This window comes from Choloepus didactylus, chromosome X (assembly GCF_015220235.1).
Source record: "Choloepus didactylus isolate mChoDid1 chromosome X, mChoDid1.pri, whole genome shotgun sequence".
Lineage (NCBI taxonomy): Eukaryota > Metazoa > Chordata > Mammalia > Pilosa > Megalonychidae > Choloepus > Choloepus didactylus.
In genome coordinates, this window is record NC_051334.1 from 145,408,328 (window position 1) to 145,430,525 (window position 22,198).

The 22,198-nt window shown below is 38.8% G+C and overlaps 1 protein-coding gene across 1 annotated transcript; it reads left to right on the top strand.

Moving 5' to 3' along the window:
• Nucleotides 1-654: 654 nt before the first annotated feature.
• LOC119522380 (histone H3.3C-like) lies at nt 655-3,959 on the top strand. Its single transcript, XM_037820893.1, has 2 exons — nt 655-667; nt 3,535-3,959. The coding sequence occupies exons 1-2, from the start codon at nt 655-657 to the stop codon at nt 3,957-3,959; spliced, it is 438 nt and encodes a 145-aa protein (XP_037676821.1).
• The last annotated feature ends 18,239 nt before the right edge of the window (nt 3,960-22,198 follow it).

The following is a 22,198-nucleotide window of genomic DNA, read 5'->3' on the forward strand; positions in this document are numbered from 1 at the left end:
AGGGTTGCCATATGATCCTGCAACCCCATTATTTGGTATATGCTAGGAAGAACTCAAAGCAGGGACATGAATAAACATTTACACACTGGTGCTTATAGCAGGAATATTTATGATTTGCAATGAATGGAGGAGGCTTAAGGGTACATCAATATGTGAACAGAAGGGCAAATTATACAATGGAATATTGAACAGCTGCAAGAAGGAATGAAGTCATGAGGCATGCAGCTATGTGCATCAATCTTGCGGACATTATTTTGAGTGAAATAAGCCAGCAACAAAAGGACAAATACTGTAAGTCCTCACTGATATAATTTACTATAGTGAACAATTGCTGAGAATTGAATTTGAGAGCATAGATAGCAGTGGATAGAATGTGGACAGAGATTGGGCAATTGACAATGCATGAGTGCAAGTGTTTAATGACGCTTGTTGTAAAGGTTAATAGAGTCTAAGCTCTTACAGCAGTCATGTCACATCTATTCCTGAGTTTTGACTGTTATTTAAGAGATGTTTATTTAGTACAAAATTTATATTCTTGGTAGCATGCTCTGTAATAGAACCTATATGGTCAGCTTATTTAAACAATATGGTTGCATGGAACCTAGAATGGGGAATGAGATCTTGTTATTCCGTACAGGTTAATGTGATACCTAGATGCACTCCCAGAGTAATTTTGGCTGAGAGTAAAAATGTATTTGCAAAGTCCCCTTGAGGGACTGGGGAAAAATGTGGAAATATTAAACTTCCTCACCTGGAGAATTCTTGATATTCCCACAAGCATTAGGGAATCCCAATTTAATAAGTCAAGCCCTTGATCTTGGGGCTTGCCCTTATGAAACTTTCTTTTTGCAAAGAAGAAGCTAAGCCTACTTATAATTATACCTAAGTGTCACCCTCAGAGAACCTCTTTTGTTGCTCAGATGTGGCCTCTCTCTCTCTCAGCCAACTCTGCAAAATAAATTCACTACCCTCCCTCTTATATGGGACATGACTCCCAGGTGTATAAGTGTCCCTGACAATGAGGGAGGGGATTCCTATGGATAAGCCTTCCCTTGGCATCATGGGATTGATAATAACTTCTTGACCAAAAAGGTGAAAAGAAATGAAACAAAATAAAGTTTCAGTGGCTGAGAGATTTCATATAGAGTAGAGAGATCAATCTGGAGATTATTCTTATATAGATATTCCATTTTAGTTTCTGGTGTATTAGAATAGCTAGAAGGAAATACATAAATCTGTTCAGTGACAATCTGGTAGACTTGAATCTTGATAATTTTATAACTATATAGCTTTTGTCTTGTGACCATGTGATAGTGAAAACCTGGTGACTGACACTCCCTTTAACCAGTGTATGAGCAGATAAGTAATAAAATAATAACAAAAAATATACAAATAATAGGGGGATAAGGGGTATGGGGTGGTTCGGGTGTTCTTATTTATTTATTTATTTATTTAATTTATTTTGGAGTAATGAAAATGCTCAAAAATTGATTGTGGTGATGGATGCAAAACTATATGATGATACTATGTGCCATTGATTGTGTACTTGAATGGATTATATTCTGTGGGAGTATATCTCAATAAAATTGCATTAAAATATCATGTATAGCACAGAGCACATTGCTTGTCACATACAATGTGGTTGGTAAGCATGACTCTTATTAAAAACTGAATAGACCAAGAGGAGACAAACTGTGCCCTAAGGAATGGTAAAAGAGACCTAGAAATATTTAAGATAATTCTTGAAACTATTGTTAGGCAAAGAGAGAGTGGAAAAGTACAGGAGCTGGAAAGAAGAATGTTGTGGTAATTGTAATATCCATGTCCAACTCACTTCCAGATTCTCATATTACCCCACACTACATCTTGTGGTTGTAGAATGAATGACTAACAGAATAAATGAATCAGGAATATTATAGGAAGTTATATTGACTATATAAGTTTAGTCTTTGTTAATTGAAAACGAGGCAAGGCAATACTGACAGTAGAAAGCCCTAGAATATCTATACAGATAAATGGAGCTCTGCAATCTGACAGGCTTAGATAGGAGATATCAGAGTAGGGTGGAATCCACTCTAAAAGCCATCATGCAGCTACACCAAACAGAGACATTTATGTCTTATAAGAACATTTATAATCACTTAATACAAATATTAACTTACAAAATGTAAAGTTCTTTTTAATAATGTGAAGAATCAAAAAGTTTTCAGTGCTTGATGAGACCAGAAAATTAAAATAAAGAATGAAAAAGAATCTATGGTCACTTCAGAACAAATTGGAATCCAGATTAGCTTCATCATAATAAGATGCTGTATAATGAATACTTTTTCAGTTTGTTAATGCTGCTGTTATGCAAAATACCAGAAATGGATTGGATTTTATAAAGGGAGTTTATTTGCCTACAAATTTATGATTCTACAGCCATAAACATGTCCAGAGTAAGTCATCAACAAGAGAATTCATTAACTGAAGAACGGCCAATGGTGTCCGGAAAACCTTTGTCAGCTGGGAAGTCATGTGGCTGGCATCTGTTGTTCCTTTGCTCCTAGGTTGCATTTCAAAATGGCTTTCTCCAAAATGTCTCTGGGTCTCTTTTAGCTTCTCTGTAGCAAACTCTGGGCTAGCATCTCCAACTGTCTCCAAGCATCTCCAAGTGTCAGCGTCAATGCCATCTGTTAACTTCTCTACAAAATGTCCCTCTCAGCTGCTCTTGGGGTGTGTCATCCTCTCTTAGCTCCTGTGTATCCTTAGCTTAGCATCTTGTAGCATCTCTGTGTGTGAGCTCCCTTTAAAGAATTCCAGTAAGCTAATTAAGACCCACACCTCCATGGAAATAATCTAATCAAAAGTATCACCTACAGTTGGGTAAGTCACATCTCCATGGAAACAACCTAATCCAAATATCCCACAAGATTGGATTAAAACATGGCTTTTGGGGGGAAATAATATATCCAAACCTGCACAGATACATTTGAATAGAAGGCAGAGGCCAATATGAACTTGGAAGGATCCAATTGTCATGGATATTCAACTGGAACTGGCATATGTAGAAATCTATCCATATTATGAATGAGACATGACACTGCTGAAACTGTTCATTGTAGAACTCTTGGCCTTACAGTTACTGCATTTTGTTCCCCCACAAGTACTACTTGATTTTCATCCTTCCTTTGAAAATTTCTGCATATCGTGATACTAGGAAACCACTAAACTTGCAATATATCCAACTCTCCCCAGACATTTTTCTCTCAAAATAAAATGCATTTCCCCCCCCTTAAAAAACCCAGTACCTTTAAGAAATCACTTAAGAGAAAGAGAGATCTGGTCTATTTACACATGGGGAGTAAAGTAATTGAATGAGATTATGCATAGTATGTGCAGGTGTATGTGTATGTGTGTGTGTGCTTATGTGTAGTTTTAAAAAATATTTTGGGAACTATGTTCACAGCTGCCACCACATCGCCATCGCTCTCTAATGCCAGTGCTGCCTCTAGCTTGCCGAGCTCCAGCCAAAGGAGAAGGGGGATAAGTAAGGAGGTCTATATACCGTGGCTCATACAAAGCAGACTGCCCACAAATCAACCAGTGGTAAAGCACCCAGGAAGCAACTGGCTATGAAAGCCACTTGCAAGAGTGTGCCCTCTACTGGAGGGATGAAGAAACCTCATCATTACAGGCCTGGTACTGTGGCACTCCATGAAATTAGACGTTATCAGAAGTCCACTGAACTTCTGATTTGCAAACTTCCCTTCCAGCATCTGGTGCGAGAAATTGCTCAGGACTTCAAAACAGATCTGCGCTTCCAGAGTGCAGCAATTAGTGCTTTGCAGGAGGCAAGTGAGGCCTATCTGGTTAGCCTTTTTGAAGACACCAACCTGTGTGCTATCCATGCCAAACGTGTAACAGTTATGCCAAAAGACATTCAGCTAGCACACCGCATATGTGGAGAACGTGCTTAAGAATCCACTTTGATGGGAAACATTTCATTCTTAAAAAGAAAAAATTTTTTTCTTCTTCTTCCTGTTATTGGTAGTTCTGAACGTTAGATATTTTTTTTCCATGGGGTCAACAGGTACCTAAGTATATGACTGTGAATGGAAAAATAGGGGACAGAAATCAGGTATTGGCAGTTTTTCCATTTTCATTTGTGTGTGAATTTTTAATATAAATGTGGGGACATAAAGCATTAATGTAAGTCAAAATGTTTCAGTGAACAAGTTTCAACAGTTCCACTTTATAACAATTATAAATAAACCTGTTAAATTTTTCTGGATATGCATTTGGATTTTTTTAAAACAAGTAAGTTTCTTATTGATGGCAACTAAATGGTTTTTGTAGCATTTTTATCATACAGTAGATACCATCCATTCACTATACTTTTCTAACTGAGTTGTCCTACATGCAAGTTCATGTTTTTAATGTTGTCTGTCTTCTGTGCTGTTCCTGTAAGTTTGCTATTAAAATACATTAGACTATAAAAAAAATATTTTGGAATAGGTTTATTTTTACAGAAAAATTGCAAACACTGTGCAGAGAGTTCCTAAATACCACCCCTGCACACCATTTCCACTATTTTTAACATCTTACATTGGTATGATGCATTTGTCAAAATTAAATAATCAATATTGATATATTACTATTAACTAAAGTCCATCATTTATTCAGATTTCTTCAGTTTTTCCTAATGTCCTTTTTATCATCCAGGATCTCACCCAGTATCCTACACTACACTTACTTCTCATGCCTCCTTAGGCTCCTCTTGACTGTGACAGTTTCTCAGACTTTGCTTCTTTTTGACGACCTTGACCATTTTGGAGTAATGCTAAGGTATCTTGTAGAGTGTCCCTACGTTTGTAGTTGTTTTATTGTTTCAAATGGATAATGTGGTTTTAGTAGATGATTCTGTGTTGGTCAAATGTGAGATGAAGATGCCATCCTTGTGTTGCCTGGTTGATCTTCTTTTGCCCCAGGGACATACTTCACTTTACTACAAATGTGTACAATTAGCCAACGTGTGTGGTGGCAGGAGAAGGAGGGGGAATATGGGCCTGCTTTTGGATAACACGGATAGTTTATGCAGTCTTCTCTATTAGAATAAGGCCAAGCCCTGTCTTTCTGATTGTGGCTCTGTAGTAATCTCTGTGGCTATGATTCTGTTCTAGTTTGCTAATGCTGCGGAATGCAAAACACCAGAGATGGATTGGCTTTTATAAAAAGGGGGTTTATTTGGCTACACAGTTACAGTCTTAAGGCCATAAAGTGTCCAAGGTAACACATCAGTAATCAGGTACCTTCACTGGAGGATGGCCGATGGCGTCCGGAAAACCTCTGTTAGCTGGGAAGGCACATGGCTGGCGTCTGCTCCAAAGTTCTGGTTTCAAAATGGCTTTCTCCCAGCACGTTCCTCTCTAGCAAGCTTGCTCCTCTTCAAAACGTCACTCACAGCTGCACTGAGTTCCTTCTCTTTGAGTCAGCACGTTTATATGGCTCCACTGATCAAGGCCCACCCTGAATGGGTGGGGCCACGCCTCCATGGAAATATCCCATCAGTTATCCTCTACAGTTGGGTGGGGTGCATCTCCATGCAAACAACCTAATCCAAACATTCCAACTTAATCCCCACTATTATGTCTGCCCCACAAGATTGCATCAAAGAATATGGCTTTTTCTGGGGGACATAATACATTCAAACCGGCACAGATTCCATTATATGGAAATGCCATTTTAGACTCCTTAAAGGTGATGTGAAATATTTTGCTTGTTGGAAATTTGTTGGGAAATACTGTACAAGCAGACTCTACCAATTAACATGGGAGTCATCCTTGACACTTTTGCCCTTTTTCCACCTTGCTGCATCCAATGCATCACTGTCCTATTTTTTTTTCTCTTTGATGGTATTTTTTTATTGTAGAATATAACATATATACATAGAAGTGATAACTTTCCAAGGGAAATTTAAAAAGTAGTTAGCAAATTTCAAAGAATATTATGGGTTATAGTTACATAGTTTCAGTTATTTCCTTATTGTGAAATAGAACATATGTACAAAAAAATATCTTCCAAAGTATGATTTAACAATAGTTATACAGGAAATTTCCAAAGTTGTTATGAGTTACAGTACCATAGTTTCAGTTATTAGGTCCTATTAATTTTATCAGCCCAAATATTTTTCTAAGCTATTCATTCTCACCACCCCTCCCATTACCATCCCAGTCCAAGCTATTATCAGTTTTAATTTGGAATCCTCTAATGGTCTCCTAACTGGTCCCCTTACATTCACTTTGGTCCCTTCCAATCTATTCTTCACATTGCAGCCATTTAATTTATTTATCTAGTCAATCAACATATATTTATCAAATACCCATTATGCACCAGGCTCTGTTCTAAAGATTGGCAATATAGCAGTGAACAAAGCAAAGATTCTGCTCTCATAGAGCTTACATTCTATTGGGAGAGAAATGCAATAAATTAATAAAATATTAAGTAGTGATAATGCAGTGAAGAGAAACTAAACAGACAAAGGACTAGTGCCAGGAGGTGCTATTTTAGATGGACTTGTCAGGGAAGGCTTCTCTAAGGAGATGACATTTGAGCAGAGACTTGAACAAAGAGAGGGAGTGAGCCATGCAAGTATTTGGGGAAAGAGCATTCCAGGTGGAATGAACAGCAAGTCCAATGGCCCTCAAGTGGGAATAAACTTGACAGCTTGTGTGTTTAGAGCAGAGCCAACAAGAGGGAAAGTAGAGAAGTAGCCCAGGGTCAGAGCTTTGCAGCTCATGATAAGGACTTGGGTTTCTCTCCCTATGTGTAATGGAAAACCTATCAAAGATTTTCAGCAGAACAGTGACATGACAGAGTGATATTTCATAACATTAATCATATAATATCCCCTCTCCTGCTTAAAAGCTTTCAAAGACTTCCTATGGATTTTGGGATAAGGACCTAACTCCATATTGTGACCTACAAGGTCCTGCATGATCTTGTCCCCCCTGTCTGAGTCTTCAGCCTCATTTGGTACTATGGTTCATTTTGCTCTCTCTACTTCCATCACACCTGCCTGAGTTCTAATCCTGTATCTTCCTAAAAGTTGCAGAATGTCTCAATGAGAAAATTCACTTCTCTCCCTGGGCCTTGGTTTCATAATCTGTAAAAGGAGGGGGTTGATCGTTTAAATGACCTCTAAAATCCCTCTTCACTCAAAAATTCCAGGATTATATACCTTGAATCAGTACACGGTGATTGTATTACATAAAAAGATTTATTCATTCACAACTCTACCTGCAGCTGCAGTTCTATAAACCAGAAAAGAAGTTAACACTAATGAGGGGATAAAAGCCTAAGGTTGCAGTCTGACTTACTTTTATCAGAGACTAATTGAATATTCCTGGTAGCCAAAGGCTTTGAGGAGGAACAACTCCTTAGAATTATTGATTAAAGAGAGGTTATCATTGCAGCCTATCCCATTCCAGATATTTTCTGTGATTCTTATGCCCTCAAGGAGGAGCAGAGAACTAGAAGGAAAATTCAAAATGGTTTTCTCAGGTCATGGGAGAGCTATTGTGGCTTGTAAAATGTCTGGTCTTGGATGGATAATTTGCTCATAGGTGTATCTAGTTTGGGGCAGGATCATTAACATTGATAATGAAGATAAATAGTAGTAAAAAGTTAATGTAAGGCTAAACATATTGCAAAGAATGAAAAACTATACCCCTACCAAAAAGTTTCAAATGGTACATACACACACTCTAACTGCCTGTGACTACCGAGAACAAAGCAGGTAAAACTCAAAATACAGAGAAAAAAAGCCATAACCTTGAAGATTTAATCTAGTGGTTCCCAAATTTTGCTGCAGATTAGAATCACTTGGGGAGACTTTAAAAATCTTGGTACCCAGATTGCATCACATGCTAGTTAAATCAGAATGTCTGGTGGTGCAAGCCAGGGATTTTTTTTTTAAGATCCCCAGGTGATTGCAATGTGCAGCAATGTTTGGGAACCACTGATTTTAGCCTATCTATACATAAACCATCTTTCCCTTAAGACTATTGAAGAGCCTCTGAGGAACTTACATTAATTTATCTCCTAGGTAGGATTCCTGATTATTCTTGAAAATGGTGGATCTTCCTTGAGACCATGAGCTTTATTCTTACTTGGAACATGTTTCTTCATTAGGTATAGCTTCGAATAACATGAGATGAAAGTTGCTAGGGGAAGAAGGAGTTGCTCCAAAGTTTATAGGAGGAACTTGGGGAAGATGGTGTGCTTATTGCATGTTGTTGATGTGTTTGCAAGGAACACACAGTATCTAGGTTATATGTTTGTTTAAGATAGCTGATAGAGATCAAGAGGGAAGATAAAAGTCATCATTTGTTCCATCATGGGGAAAGAAAAGAATTTTCTTTTTTGCTAAGGTGATTTTCAGCAAAACTGATTTATTAGCAAAATCTGCAGCCTTTTAGCACCACCTTCCTTTCTTCTCTCTATTCATTAGTCTTTTTCTAAACCCAGTAGATAGATACTAAGAATTATTGATACAAAATGTCTAACATGTGCAGATGCTGTTTTTGAATTACTTGTTACATCAACACAATGCCTTAACCAAAAGAAATAGTTCATTGTGTGGAATACCACCATCCAACAAATATATGGTGGGGAAGAATTTGGGTGGGTTCTTGGGGAATCATTAAGTCATACTATATAGACCACTCCATAGTTTTCCTGCTCTCCTTATTTAAATCAGTCTTTCTTAAATTTGAGCATACATTAGAATCACCTGGAGGGCTCGTTATAAATCCCCATGCAGTATAAGTAGAAAAAGGGTAGGGCTTGAGAGTTTTCATTTCTAATTTGAAACTGCTACATTAGAATGTTCTTTTATCCCTTGATACCTTAGGCTACAATAAAATTTGAGTTTGAAAAAGGCTTCCCAAAGGGTGAAAATATACAATTCCTAGAAGGTAGGTTGATACAAAGACTCTGTTAACAGTTTAAATGTATTTCTTGACAGAGTATAAGATGAAAACAAGACTTTAATACTCTAGCAATTAACCACTTCACTGTAATTAAGTTTCTTTTAAAGAGTCAATATAAAATCCTTAAACAAGCTAATAGTTACCAAATATGGTCCTACTGGAACCCCTCAACCATTTACTAGCATACACACTTAGGTTAAAAGTACATAATTTACTAGTTAGTACAAGAGACTTCATTTCTATTGCACAGGCCATACAAAGAGGCTTGAAGACTACTTCAGTTGGTTTTTCAGGAAGCTGTTCTAAACCGCTCTTGGTCTCTGTTAGGTATTCTGATACTTTACAGCTGTTGTCTTATAGCGATGACAAAAGTGCTTCAAGAAAGAAAACTACAGAAGTATATAGGATGCAGTGAATTCTGTCTGGCACAAAAGTGGGGACCTTTCAAATGCTAATAAGACAGCACTGGTTTTAAAATCCTTACAAAGTTTCTTATTTAGGCAACAAGAAAATCTAAGAGCATGAGGCTGTAAGCAACTTAGTTATGTTTGCACTATTATTCATTGACACATTCACCCCCAGCTCACAGCAACTTTCACAGTATTTCTTTTAGTGTTCTCTATCCATTTCTGCATCATCATCTTCCTCATCCACTTCTTCCTTTCTAACGAGCACTTGGGAAATTTGAGTCATTGCTAGTTATCAAATGCTTCTTCAGTGAAGTATAACACTGATTTTAGGATGATGTGGTCATGGAAAAGATACCCCAATTGAAAATGTTCATCAGTTTTACCTCTAGCAACTGCACTTAACATTCCAAACTCAGGAATTTCAGGAGTACAAAAGTAATTGAAGAAAGATTCATTGGAAGTTGTTCTGTACACTGTTCTGGAAGTTCTGTTGTTTGACGGTTCCCATTCTTCCAATGTATTTGACACCCTGTGCATCATCAAGACCCTGAGAAAATAAGTATCAGAATCTTCTGGGCCTGACCTGAATATATATGTTTTACTCAACACCTCATGTGAGAAATATTCATTAGGTTCAAAGACAAATTCTACTGTAAAACTCATAGGCTCATCAGCATCTGAGAACTTGAGTCTGACATCTTTCAAGCGCTCTAAAATTGGCTCATCATGTTTCTGAATTATGTTTCCAAGCATATCGGTATTCTTAAAGACTGTTAACCAAAATAGAGGAATTCCATTAGGGTAGCTTTTATCTTCAGACAGTCTCCTCAAGCTGTGCCTTCTTGGTTTCTTCAGAAAGTACCTCATCAACACCTGGTTTCCATTTGTATTCACTGTATGTAGGCTCATAAATTGCATTGATGATTTTGTATTTCTTATCAAAGAGAGGCTGATAGAGGCAAGCATAGTTCCTTTTGATATCATGAACTTCTCTATGAAATTTGGCTTTAATTTGAGCAATGTCAAGCTGAACATCTTTGAGGGCCTTAAAATGCTGGCAATACTGAGCATATTCTGGGTGGGCCATGTATGTTCTTTCACCATATCTTTCTGGGGAATCTCCAGTAGCTTGAGGAATATGTCTCCTCTCAACAGTTGCTTCTTCCTCTGTATCCTTTGTTGTAGTTTCTGCTGCCTGAGCCTTAGTCTCCTGGGTTCGGGCTAGAGATTTTGTGCATTTCCTGTGTCAGTGCCTTTATATGTGAGGACAAGTTGCTCAAGTGTCTTTGACCCTGCAATTAAGACAGGAAGCTGGGCAGAGCATGGGTGTGGAACATGAAAGATAATGTTCAGTCTCTCAGCACCGTGGTCTGTCTTGCTGCCACCATCTCCTGCCACCTCCCCACCAGCTCCATGCTCTTGGTGTGCATCCCCTGTCTCCTTAGCATCAAGTTAATGCCTCCGACAGAGTCACCCCCTTCAACACACCCCTCCACATAGCCAGTTTTCCCTCCTGCCCCTCCATCCTTCACACTGACTGCTTCTTGTTGGGCTTGTTGGTCAAGTGCAGCAGGTTTTAGGTAGCTTTCATCAGACAGGTTGGAAGAACCCCAATACCTCCTCAGTAGTTATGGCTGGGAAGTGGCAGCACAGGTGAGAGCAAAAAACAAAGGTGGCAGGAACAGCTGCTGCTGGGCTGAGGGCGATGGATAACGTCTGAGGTGAGGGCGGCTACTGCCTGGTGACCTGGGTTAGGTGATGGTGTCTGAAGTTCAAACCTTCTCTGTGACTGAAAGTCCCAGCAGCTGCATCTGCCGCAGGGCACAACACTGGACCAGGCACGTCCACATCAGCCTTGAGCCTGCATTTAAATCTGGGTGCTGGAAATGTCAACAAGAGCCCCTGTCATGACCTCCAACAAATTTCTCCAGCTGGACCAGGCAGCCTCAAGTTGTAAGCTCTTTGCTTAGAAGAAGTGACTGAGAGGTCCTTGCTTCATCGCCCCTCCTCTCTCCCACCTGCCTCCAGTTTGCCTTTTGGAGAGGGATCTTTAATCCTCTCTCCGCACAGACCCCAGGAAGAAAGCCTAGGTGTTGATGACCAGTATATCTCATGTAGCTTTTGGAAACACAATAGGTATAAAGTCCATCGAAAGGAAGGGGGGCATTTCTTCCCACTAACCCAAGCTCATACCATTTTTTTCAAACATTGGTCCTGGATCAAGAATATATCACGGTTTTGTGCCAACAGCCCTGGGGATTAATGGTCCCATATTAATGATGTTGCTTTAGGTCTGGGTAGGACCTTAGAAATCATGGAATCCAGCAGTTCTCCAAACTTGAGAGTGCATGGCGGGCTTCTTAGAACACAGATTCCTGGGCACCACCCCCAGAGGTCAGGATTCCATGGTTCTGGGGTGAGGTCTGAGAATTTGCATTTCCAACAACTTCTCCTGGGATGCTGGTGCTGCTGGTTTGAGCTCTTTGGAACCAGGAATCTAATCTGATGGTCTCATTTCACAGGTGAATAAAATGAAGGCGGAGCCTCAGTTGGGTTCTAGGATTGGTTTTAGCACTTACCACCTGTTATGGCTTTGCAAAATCAGTTTCTCTGCAACTCAGTTTTCTCATCTTCAAAATTATGGTAATGACTCTTGCATTCCCTAGTCCTCCTAGTTGTTTAATTTACAGGGTAGGGTGGCTGTTATTTGGTAATCTCTCAGACTTTCAGGACAAACCCTGCAATTTGGTTGTGGAGCAGTTTAGAGTTTACAGCCTGCCTTCCCTTTTATCAATGTCTGTGAGAGGGAGCTGTGGTGAAGTTGGGGGTAGGACATAAACCATTTGTTCTTTTTGTTGTGTTTTTCTCCATTTGTGATTGCTTTTTAAGTTTGTTAATACTTCTAAGTGCAGTGGTTTTTCTTTTTTGTGTAGAAAGTTTACCAATGTTTTCCTTTACAATTTCTTCCATTGTCTTTAAGTTTGCAAAATTCTTTATTATTTGGAGATAAGGCCATTCAAGTATATATTCTATTCTGGTTTTTAGTTGTGGATTTTTACATTGTACACGCTTATGCATGTGGAATATGTTGGCACATACTTGGCCTTTTGCTTTCTAAATAGCTAACCTCTGTCACAATGTTGAGTAATCCTTTCCTCTGTTGACGTTTGGCTGTGCATTCTTCATCACTTTCTGGGAAGGTAGGATAAGTAGGAGAGAGATTTTAATGCAAGCACATTCTTTTTTAGTCAGGGAAACTGAGGCTCAGAGCAGCTAACTGGCTTGCCCAAGGTCATGCTAGTTAATGGAGAAGCCAGGACTAATATGAAGATCTCCTGGCTTCTAATCTGAAGTTTTGACAATACTACTTCTCTTTTATCTAGAAACAGGGGCAACTTGACAACTGAAGGATATTTAACCAGCCACAAAGAAAATGGACATGTCTTCAGTTTCTCTGAAAGTCTCAGATTAACCTGCCTCACCCACTCTTGATCAATCAGGAAAAATCTTCTGCACACCTATATGTGTTGCCTCATGTGATGTATTTCTGGAGACTGAGAAGCAGGTGCCACTGTTTCTATGAGAAGGCATTCCAATTTGGAGAAAGGCCTGGATATGAAATATCTCCATCTTAACACTGTCATATATTGACTCACTGAGGAAGGCCCAGAGTTTGTGGACTTTTTTTGGGAAAGGCTTCCCAGAAGGTGGAGACCTTAGACTTAAGAAATGAGCAGTATCCTCTGAATAGGGCAGTAAAGGCAGGAGGACAGTGTCTCCACACTGCCCCTATTAAAATGTGCTCATAGTCTCAGACAGTCATTGACTATAAGAAAAGGCTGATTCTTGGGGTGGGGGAAGGAAGGAAAGACCAGATGTAGGGGAAGATGGAAGTCCTGTGGTGAGGAAGGTACCTAGTAGGGGACCCCTTATGCCTGCTGCATGCTTATGACCAGGGCTGTCTCTACTCTTCTTTACCAAAAGCAAATCCTCCCAGGTAGATGGGTTTTCTAGGAAAACAGTATTTCTGATTTCTTGACCTCCTTTTTGTCTATGTCCATCTGTTATTTGCTTTGCAGCTTTTAACAGAACCATCACTATTCACTTTAGAGGAGGTAGCTTGTTACAAACAAAACAAAACAAAAATCACAAGTGCTTTCCCAGGTAATGAAAATCGTGCTGTCCACTTGAAGCTGCAGAACAAACACCCCAGACCCTAATGATTCAATTATTCACCAGGCATTTGTTGAGCACCTACCATGTGCCTGGAGTTGTGCTGGGGTCTGGGGGCTCACAGCTGCCTAAGATGCTTGGCTTGCCTTACTTCACAGTCCAGGGGGGAGACAGACACGTGGACGAAGATGACACAAGCTGTCAAATGCTAGAACAGGGATGAGCAAAGTACTATGGGAGCACAGGAGAGAAGATGGTCAACTAGGCAGAGGGGAGGAGGCAGCTGGGTTCATTCCCAAGAAAGTGCTCAAGAGGAGGCATTTTTCTGGGTTCTGAAGGTTCACTAGGAGTTTAACTGGCAGCGAAGGGAAGGGCAGGAGGGAGGTCACTGCAGGTAAAGGACAGTGGCAGAGATGGGCGTGTGTATGTGCACATGTCCCAGAATGGAATTGCTGGGGTGTGGGGCAGAGTGGAAGGGCTTGGAAAGCAGATTGGGGGCATGATTACCACACTAAGGAGTTGGCCCTTTAAGTCTTCTGCCTCTGAAACACACACATATTCCTCTTTCTGCCACCATTCCTTCTCCATTTGCCTGGCTCAGTGCCCTTCCATCCTCTCCAACTCCTATTCAAACTGATCAACTTTATTCCTTAAATGTTGCATTTATTCACATACCAAGTTTATTGGTTTCCTTCTATGTACCAATGCCATGTCCCCTTGGGACGCTCGTTTATACCTGCAGCCTGTTTGACATGCAAAATCCAAAAATGGCAGAACTGTCCGTGGTCTCTATCCCCCATGTTTCCGTGCTCTTCTTGGGGGGTGGGGGTGGCCAAGCCCTCTGGAAGCTGGGCATTCCCAGCTGCATACAGTGTTGGTGTTCGACATATGTGCTGAAACTCTAGTTTACACTCAGTCAATTTCTCACCAGTTGCCTCCTCTACTTTTTAAATATTTTTAATGTTTTTAATGCAATTTTATTGAGATATAATCATATAACATACAATCATTCAAAGTGTACAATCAGTTATTCACAGTATCATCATATTGTTATGCTTTCATCACCACAATCAAACTTTGAACATTTTCATTAATCCAAAAAATAAAATAAAAATTAAAATAAAAAACAACATCCAAAACATCCCATTCCCCTCCTCCCCCATTGTTCATTTACTTTTTTTAAAAATATAGTTTGAGATATATTCACACACCCTACAGTCATCCACAGTGTACAATTATTCACAGCACCATCATACAATTGTGCGTTCATCACCAGAATCAATTTTTGATCCTTTTCCTTATACCAAAATAAAAATAAAAGCAAAAAAAGAACACCTAAATCTTTCCGTTCCCTCCATCCCACCCTATTCTTCATCAAATTTTTGTCCCCATTTTCCCACTCATCTGTCCATACACTGGATAAAGGGAGTACAAGCCACAAGGTTTTCAAGCTGTGCAAGCTACATACTTATACAGTCATCTTCAAGAATCAAGGTCACTGTTGCAATTTGAAATCTTCAGGTATTTCCCTCTAGCCATTCCAACACACTAAAAACTAAAAAGTGACATCTATATAGCATGTAAGAATACCCTCCAGAGTGGCCTCTCGACTCCATTTGAAATATCTCAGCCACTGGAACCTTATTTTGTTTCATCTCTCTTCCCCCTTTTGGTCAAGAAGATCCTCTCAATCCCACAGTGCTTGTTCCAGGCTCATCTCCAGGAGTCATTTCTTGTGTTGCCAGGGGTATTTACACCCCTGGGTGTCATGTGCCATGTAGGGGGGAGGGTAGTGAGTTCACCTGCTGAGTGGCCTTAGAGAGGGGGGACCACATCTGAGCAACAAAGAGGCTTTCAGGGGGAGACTCCTAGGCACAATTATAAGTGGGCTTAGCCTCTCCCTTGTAGCAACTAGCCCCACATGGAAAGCCCCCAGATTGAGGGCTCGGCCCACTAAATGTGCAGTCCCTAATGTTTGCGGGAAAGTAAGCAAAAGCCCAGGTAGGGAAGTCCAACATCTTGGTGTTTCTCCCCAGTTCCTTGGAGGGCCCCACAAATACATTTATACTCTCTGCCCATATCACTCTGGGATGTATCAGGATTTCACACCAGCCTGTACAAACTCACCAAATCCCACTTCCCAGTCACTGCTCCCTGCACCTATGGTGTTCAAACAAACTGATCATACAAGTTAAATTATCTAGCGTGCTACAGAAAATATAGATCCTGCACCAGATAAACATCTCCTACCTCGGTTTTGCACAAGTTGTAATTATAAAGTCAGTATCATCCTTTACCCTTGGGCCTGATTTGCCTTAGTCAAAACCAGATCCTCTTCGTTCACATCTCTAATTAAAGTCTGAATTCTTTTTTCAGCTCTTTCAACAGTTGCTGTATGGGGTAATACTGACATTCATAGCTGCCAAGTTCTAGCTTTGGATCTCATGTGTGACACAGATACCCAAAGTTCCAGAGACCAACCAGGTTATACACAAGGAGCTCAGCATCTCATGATTTAGAAATAACCATTATAATTCAGGAAAAGATGTGACTGCTGTATGAGCTTACAATCTAGGGACCATTGCAATAAGCATTCCCCTGATAAGCTGTGCCCTAGGATTCAGTTCTCAGAATTTACATATTATAGTTCGTCCATATTAGAGGGGCATTATAACGTTTATCCTCTCATTTCTGGTGTGCTTCACTCCAAATGCTGTACTCAAGATCCATTTACCTAGTTGGGTGTCTCACAGCTTCATTCCTTCTTGTAGCCACTCAATATTCTATTGTATGCACACACCAAAGTTCACCATTTGGTTCATCAGTCAATGTACCTTTAGGCCACCTTCATCCATTGCAAATCATGAATGTGGCTGCCATAAACGCAAGTGTGCAAATGTCCATTTGTGTGCCTACTCGCAGATCTTCCAAGTACATACCCCATAATGCGGTTGCAGGAACTTATGGCCCCAAAATACCTAGCTTCCTGTGGAACTAGCTTACTGCCCTCCAGATAGGTTACACAATTCTACTTTACCACCAATAGTGAATACGTACATCTCTCTCACCAAGTTCTCTCCACTTTTATAGGGATATATTCAAATACCATACAATCCCTGCAATTTTATAGGGATATATTAAAAAACCATACAATCATCCACAGTGTACAATCAATTGTTTATAGTATCAGCATATGGTTGTGCATTTGTCACCACAATTAGTATTTACACATGTTCATTACTCAAAAAAATAATTGAAACAAAAGAATAATAAAAAGGTTAAAATTAAAAGTAAAAGTAAAATACAGCAATGAGGTCAAACAACAACTTCACTACCAAGATTCCCGTACCCTACCCCTACACCCTTCCCTCCTAGACATTCAGCTTTGGTATATTGCCCCTGTCATATTTAATGGGAGCATACTACAATGTTACTGTTAACCCCAGACTCCAGTTGTTGTGGTTATATTCTTTCCCCCAATATAATCCCCTTTTCAACATCCCACAAGGTTACCATTCATTTGTCTCCCACATGTAAAAACATTTTTACATTTGTGTATTTTGTCACCATCACTGACCACTCTAGGTTTCACCAGGCTACACAGTCCCAGTCTCTATTGTCCATCCTTCCCTCTTGTATCACACTTACCCCCAGCACTCCTCCCTCAAGCCTACTCACAAACATCCTTGGTCAGTGAACCTACAATACCATCACACAGCACTGTACTCTCCTTTTCTGGATCTACACAATCAATCCTGTTGAGCACTCTATATTCCTTGAGAATCAAATGTCCAGTCGCTACCTTCTTTATATCTCCTGATAACCTGTGTTCTCAGCTTCTGAATTTCAAAGTTTGCTCATCAGTGTTAGTTCATAAAGTTTGACCATACAGTATTTATCCTTTTGTTTCTGGGTAGCTTCATTCAACATAACATCCTCAAGGTTCATCCACATTATTATATGATCCGTGACTTTGTTCTGTCTTATAGCTGTGTAATATTTCATTATATATATATACCACAGTTTGTTTCTCCACTCATCCACTGGTGAAAATCTGAGTTGATTCTATCTCTTGGCAATCGTAAATAATGCCAGCATATTACAAATGCCCATTCTTGTCTTAGCTTTCAATTCCTGAGTATATACCTAGTAGTGGAATTGCTGGATCATATGGCAATTCTATACTTAGCTCCCTGAGGAACTGCCACATTGCCTTCCAGAGTGGCTGCACCATTCTACATTCCCATCAACAGTGAATAAGTGTGCCTCTTTCTGCACATCCTCTCCAGCACTTGTAATTTTCTGTTTTTTGGATACTGGCCATTCTGGTAGGTGTGAGATATCTCATTATGGTTTTGATCTGCATTTCCCTGATAGCCATTGAAATTGAGCATCTTTTCATATGTTTTTGAGCCATTGTATATCTTCTTCAGAAAAGTGTCTATCCATGTCTCTTGCCCATTTTTTAATTGGGTTGTTTATCTTTATCTTGGTGAGTTGTAGGAGCTCTTTATATATTCTGGATATTAAACCCTTATCTGATATGTGGTTTCCAAATATTGTCTCCCATTGTGTAGGCTGCCTTTGGATTTTGCTGACAAAGTCCTTTGATGTGCAAAAGTGTTTAATTTTGAGGAGATGCCATTTATTTATTTCTTCTTTGATTGCTTGTGCTTTGGGTTTAAGGTCAAGGAAGCCACCTCCTATCATTAGATCCTTAAGATATTTTTCTACATTTTCTTCTAAAAGTCTTATGATCTTAGCACTAATGTTTAGATCCTTAATCCATTTTGAGTTAATTTTTGTATAAGGTGTCAGAGAGGAGTCCTCTTTCATTTTTTTGGGTATAAATATCCAGTTCTCCAAACACCATTTATTAAAGAGTCTGCTCTGTCCCAGCTGCTTTGGCTTGACTATCTTATCAAAGACCAAATGTCCATAGATGAGAGGGTCTATTTCTGAACACTCAATTCAATTCCATTGGTCAGTAGATTTATCTTTATGCCAGTACCATGCTGTTTTGACTGCTGTTTCTTTGTAGCATGCTTCAAAGTCAGGCAGTGAGAGACCTCCCACTTCCTTCCTCTTTCTCAAGATCTTTTTGGCTATTCGGGCACCTTGCCCTTCCAAATAAATTTGGTTATTGGCTTTTCTGTTTCTGCAAAGTAAGTCGATTGGATTTTAATTGGCATTGCATTGAATCCATAAATCAGTTCAGGTAAAATTGACATCTTAACTCTATTTAGTCTTCCAATCCATGAACATGGTATGTTCTTCCATTATTTTAGGTCATGTTGGATTTCTTTTAGCAGTTTCTTGTTGTGTTCTCTGTATAGTTCTTTTGTGACCTTGGTTAAGTTTATTCCTAAATACTTGATTCTTTCTGTTGCTATTGTAAATGGAATTTTTCTCTTGATATCCTCCTCTTCTTGCACATTGCTTGTGTATTGGAACACTAGAGATTTTCGCTTGTTGATCTTGTAGTCTTCCACTTTGCTGTATTCATTGATTAGTTATAGTAGCTTTGCTGTAGATTTTCTGGATTTTCTATGTAGAGAATCATTTGCAAACAGGGAAAGTTTAACTTCTTCCTCTCCCATTTGGATGCTTTTTATTTTTTATTTTTTTGTCTAATTGCTCTAGCTAGAACTTCAAGCACAGTGTTGAATAACAATGGTGACAGTAGGCATCCCTGTCTTGTTCCTGATCTTAGAGGAAAAGCTTTCAATCTTTCCCCATTGAGTATGATATTAACTGTTGGTTTTTCATATTTATCATACTGAGAAAGTTTCCTCTTCCTATCCTTTGAAGTGTTTTCATCAAGAAAGGATGTTGAATTTTTTCAAATGACTTTTCTGTATTGATCGAGATGATCATGTGATTCTTCTGTTTTGATTTATCAATGTGGTGTATTACATTAATTGATTTTCTTATGTTGAACCAGCCTTGCATACCTGGAATAAATATCACTTGATCATGGGGTATAATTCTTTCAATGTGCTGCTGGATTTGATTTCCAAGTATTTTGTTGAGAATTTTTGCATCTATATTCATTAAAGAGATTGGTCTATAATTTTCTTTTTTTGTAGTGTCTTGGTGTGACTTTGGTATTAGGGTGATGGCTTCATAGAATGAGTTAGGTAGCTTACACTACTCTTCAATTTTTTGAAGATATTGCGCAGGATTGGTACTAATTCTTTCTTGAATATTTGGTGGAATACACATGTGAAGCCATCTGGTCCTGGGCTTTTCTTCTTTGGCAGCTTTCTGATGACTGACTCAATCTCTTTACTTGTGATTGGTTTAGTGAGGTCATCTATTTCTTCTTGACTCAATATTTGTTGCTCATGCTTTTCTGGGAAGTTGTCCATTTCATCTAGGTTGTCAAATTTCTCACATATAGTTGCTCAAAGTATCCTCTCATTATTTCCTTTATTTCTGTGTGATCAGTAGTTATGTCCCCTTTTCCATTTCTGATTGTGTTTATTATCATCCACCCTCTTTTTTTTTTGTTAGCCTAGCTAAGGGTCCATAGATTTTATTGATTTTCTCAAAGAACCAAGTTCTGGTTTTGTTGATTCTTTCTTTTTTTTTCTCTTCTAAATTTCATTAATTTCTGCTCTAACCTTTGTTATTTCTTTCCTTCTGTTTGCTTTGGGGTTAGTTTGCTGTTCTTTCTTTTTTAATTCCTGAATATTTTCTCTTTCTTCTCTATTAATATAGGCATTTAGGGCAATACATTTTCCTCACAGCACCACCTTTGCTGCACCTCATGAGTTTTGATATGTTGTGTTTTCATTTTCATTTGCCCCGAGATACTTAGTGATTTCTCTTGTAATTTCTTCCTTTATGCACTGGTTGTCTAAGAGTATGTTATTTAGCCTCCATATATTTGTGAGTTTTCTGACCTTCTGCCTGTTATTGATTTCCAAATTCATTCCATTATGGTCTAAAAAGGTGTTTTGTATCATATCAATTCTTTTAAATTTGTTGAAACTTGCTTTATGACCCAACATGTGGTCTGTCCTAGAGAATGATCCATGAGCACTTGAGAAAAATGTGTATCCTGCTGTTGTGGGGTGTAGTGTTCTATAAATGTCTGTCAAGTCTAGAGCATTTATTGTACAATTCAACATCTCTGTTTCCTTATTGATACTCTGCCAAGATGTTCCATCCATTGGTAGGAGCAGTGTATTGAAGTCTCTATTATTGTAGAAGTGTCTACTTCTCCCTTCAGTGTTGAGTGTTTGCTGCATGTCTTTTTGGACACTCTGACTCAGTGCATAAATATTTATGATTGTTGTGTTTTCTTGGTGAATTGTCCCTTTTATTAAAATATAGTGTACTTTATTTCTGTTAGTTGTTTTACATTGAAGTCTAGTTTGTCTGAAATTAATATAGCTACTGGTTGTTTGCATGACATATCTTTTTCCAACCTTTCAATCTCAGCCCACTTTTGTCCCTGTGTCTAAGGTGAGTTTCTTGTAGACAGCATACAAATGGGTCCTGTCTTTTAATCCATTCTGCTAGTCTCTGTCTTTTTATTGGGGAATTTAATCCATTGCCATTTAATGTTATTACTGTAAGTGCAGTGCTTTCTTCTATCATTTTGTCTTCTGGATTTTATGCATCATATCTTACTTTTTCTCTGTCTCCTTTTACCCTTCCTGATAGTCTTAATTTCTACACTCTTTTCCATACCTCTCTCTCCTGTCTTTCCTATCAGCCTTTAGCACTCCCTTTAGTATTTCTTGAAGTGCAGGTGTCTTATTCATGAACTCCTTCAGTGTCTGTCTGTCTGAAAATATTTTGATCTCTCCCTCATTTTTGAAAGACAGTTTTGCCAGGTATGGAATCCTTGGTTGGCAGTTTTTCTCTTTCAGTATCTTAAATATATCATACCTCTGCTGTCTTGACTCCATGGTTTCTGTGGAGAAATCTTTGCATAGTCTTATCAAGCTTTCCCTGTATGTGATGGATTGCTTTTCTCTTGCTGCTTTCAGAATTCTCTCTTTGTCTTTGATATTGAACAGTCTGATCAGTATGTTTCTTGGATTAGGTCTATTTGGAACTGTTCTGTTTGGAGTATGCTGCACATCTTGAATCTGTAATTTTATATTTTTCATAAGAGTTGGGAAATTTTCAGTGATTATTTCTTCAATTATTATTTCTGTCCCTTTTCCCTTCTGTTCTCCTTCTATGGCACCCATAACATGTATATTTGTATGCTTCATATTGTCCTTCAGTTCTCTAAGAACCTGCTCATATTTGTCAAGTTTTTCCCTGTTTCTTTATTTGTAAATTTTCAGATGTTTTGTCTTCTAGTTCACTTTTCCTTTCTTCTGCCTCTTCAAATCTGTTGCTGTAAGTCTCCATTGTGTTTTTCTTCTCCTCTGTTATGCCTTTCATTCCTGTAAGTTCTGCCATTTGCTTTTTCATATTTTTGAGTTCCTCCTTATGTTTGCCCAAAATCTTCTTTACATCTTTCATCTTTTTTTCCATATCTTCCCTCAGCTCATTGATTTGATTTTTTAATTGATTTAGGAGATCTGTTTGGTTATTAATTAGTTGTTTCAATTCCTGTATCTTAGTTGAAGCATTAGTTTGCTCCTTTGATTAGTCTATATTTTCATGTTTCCTAGT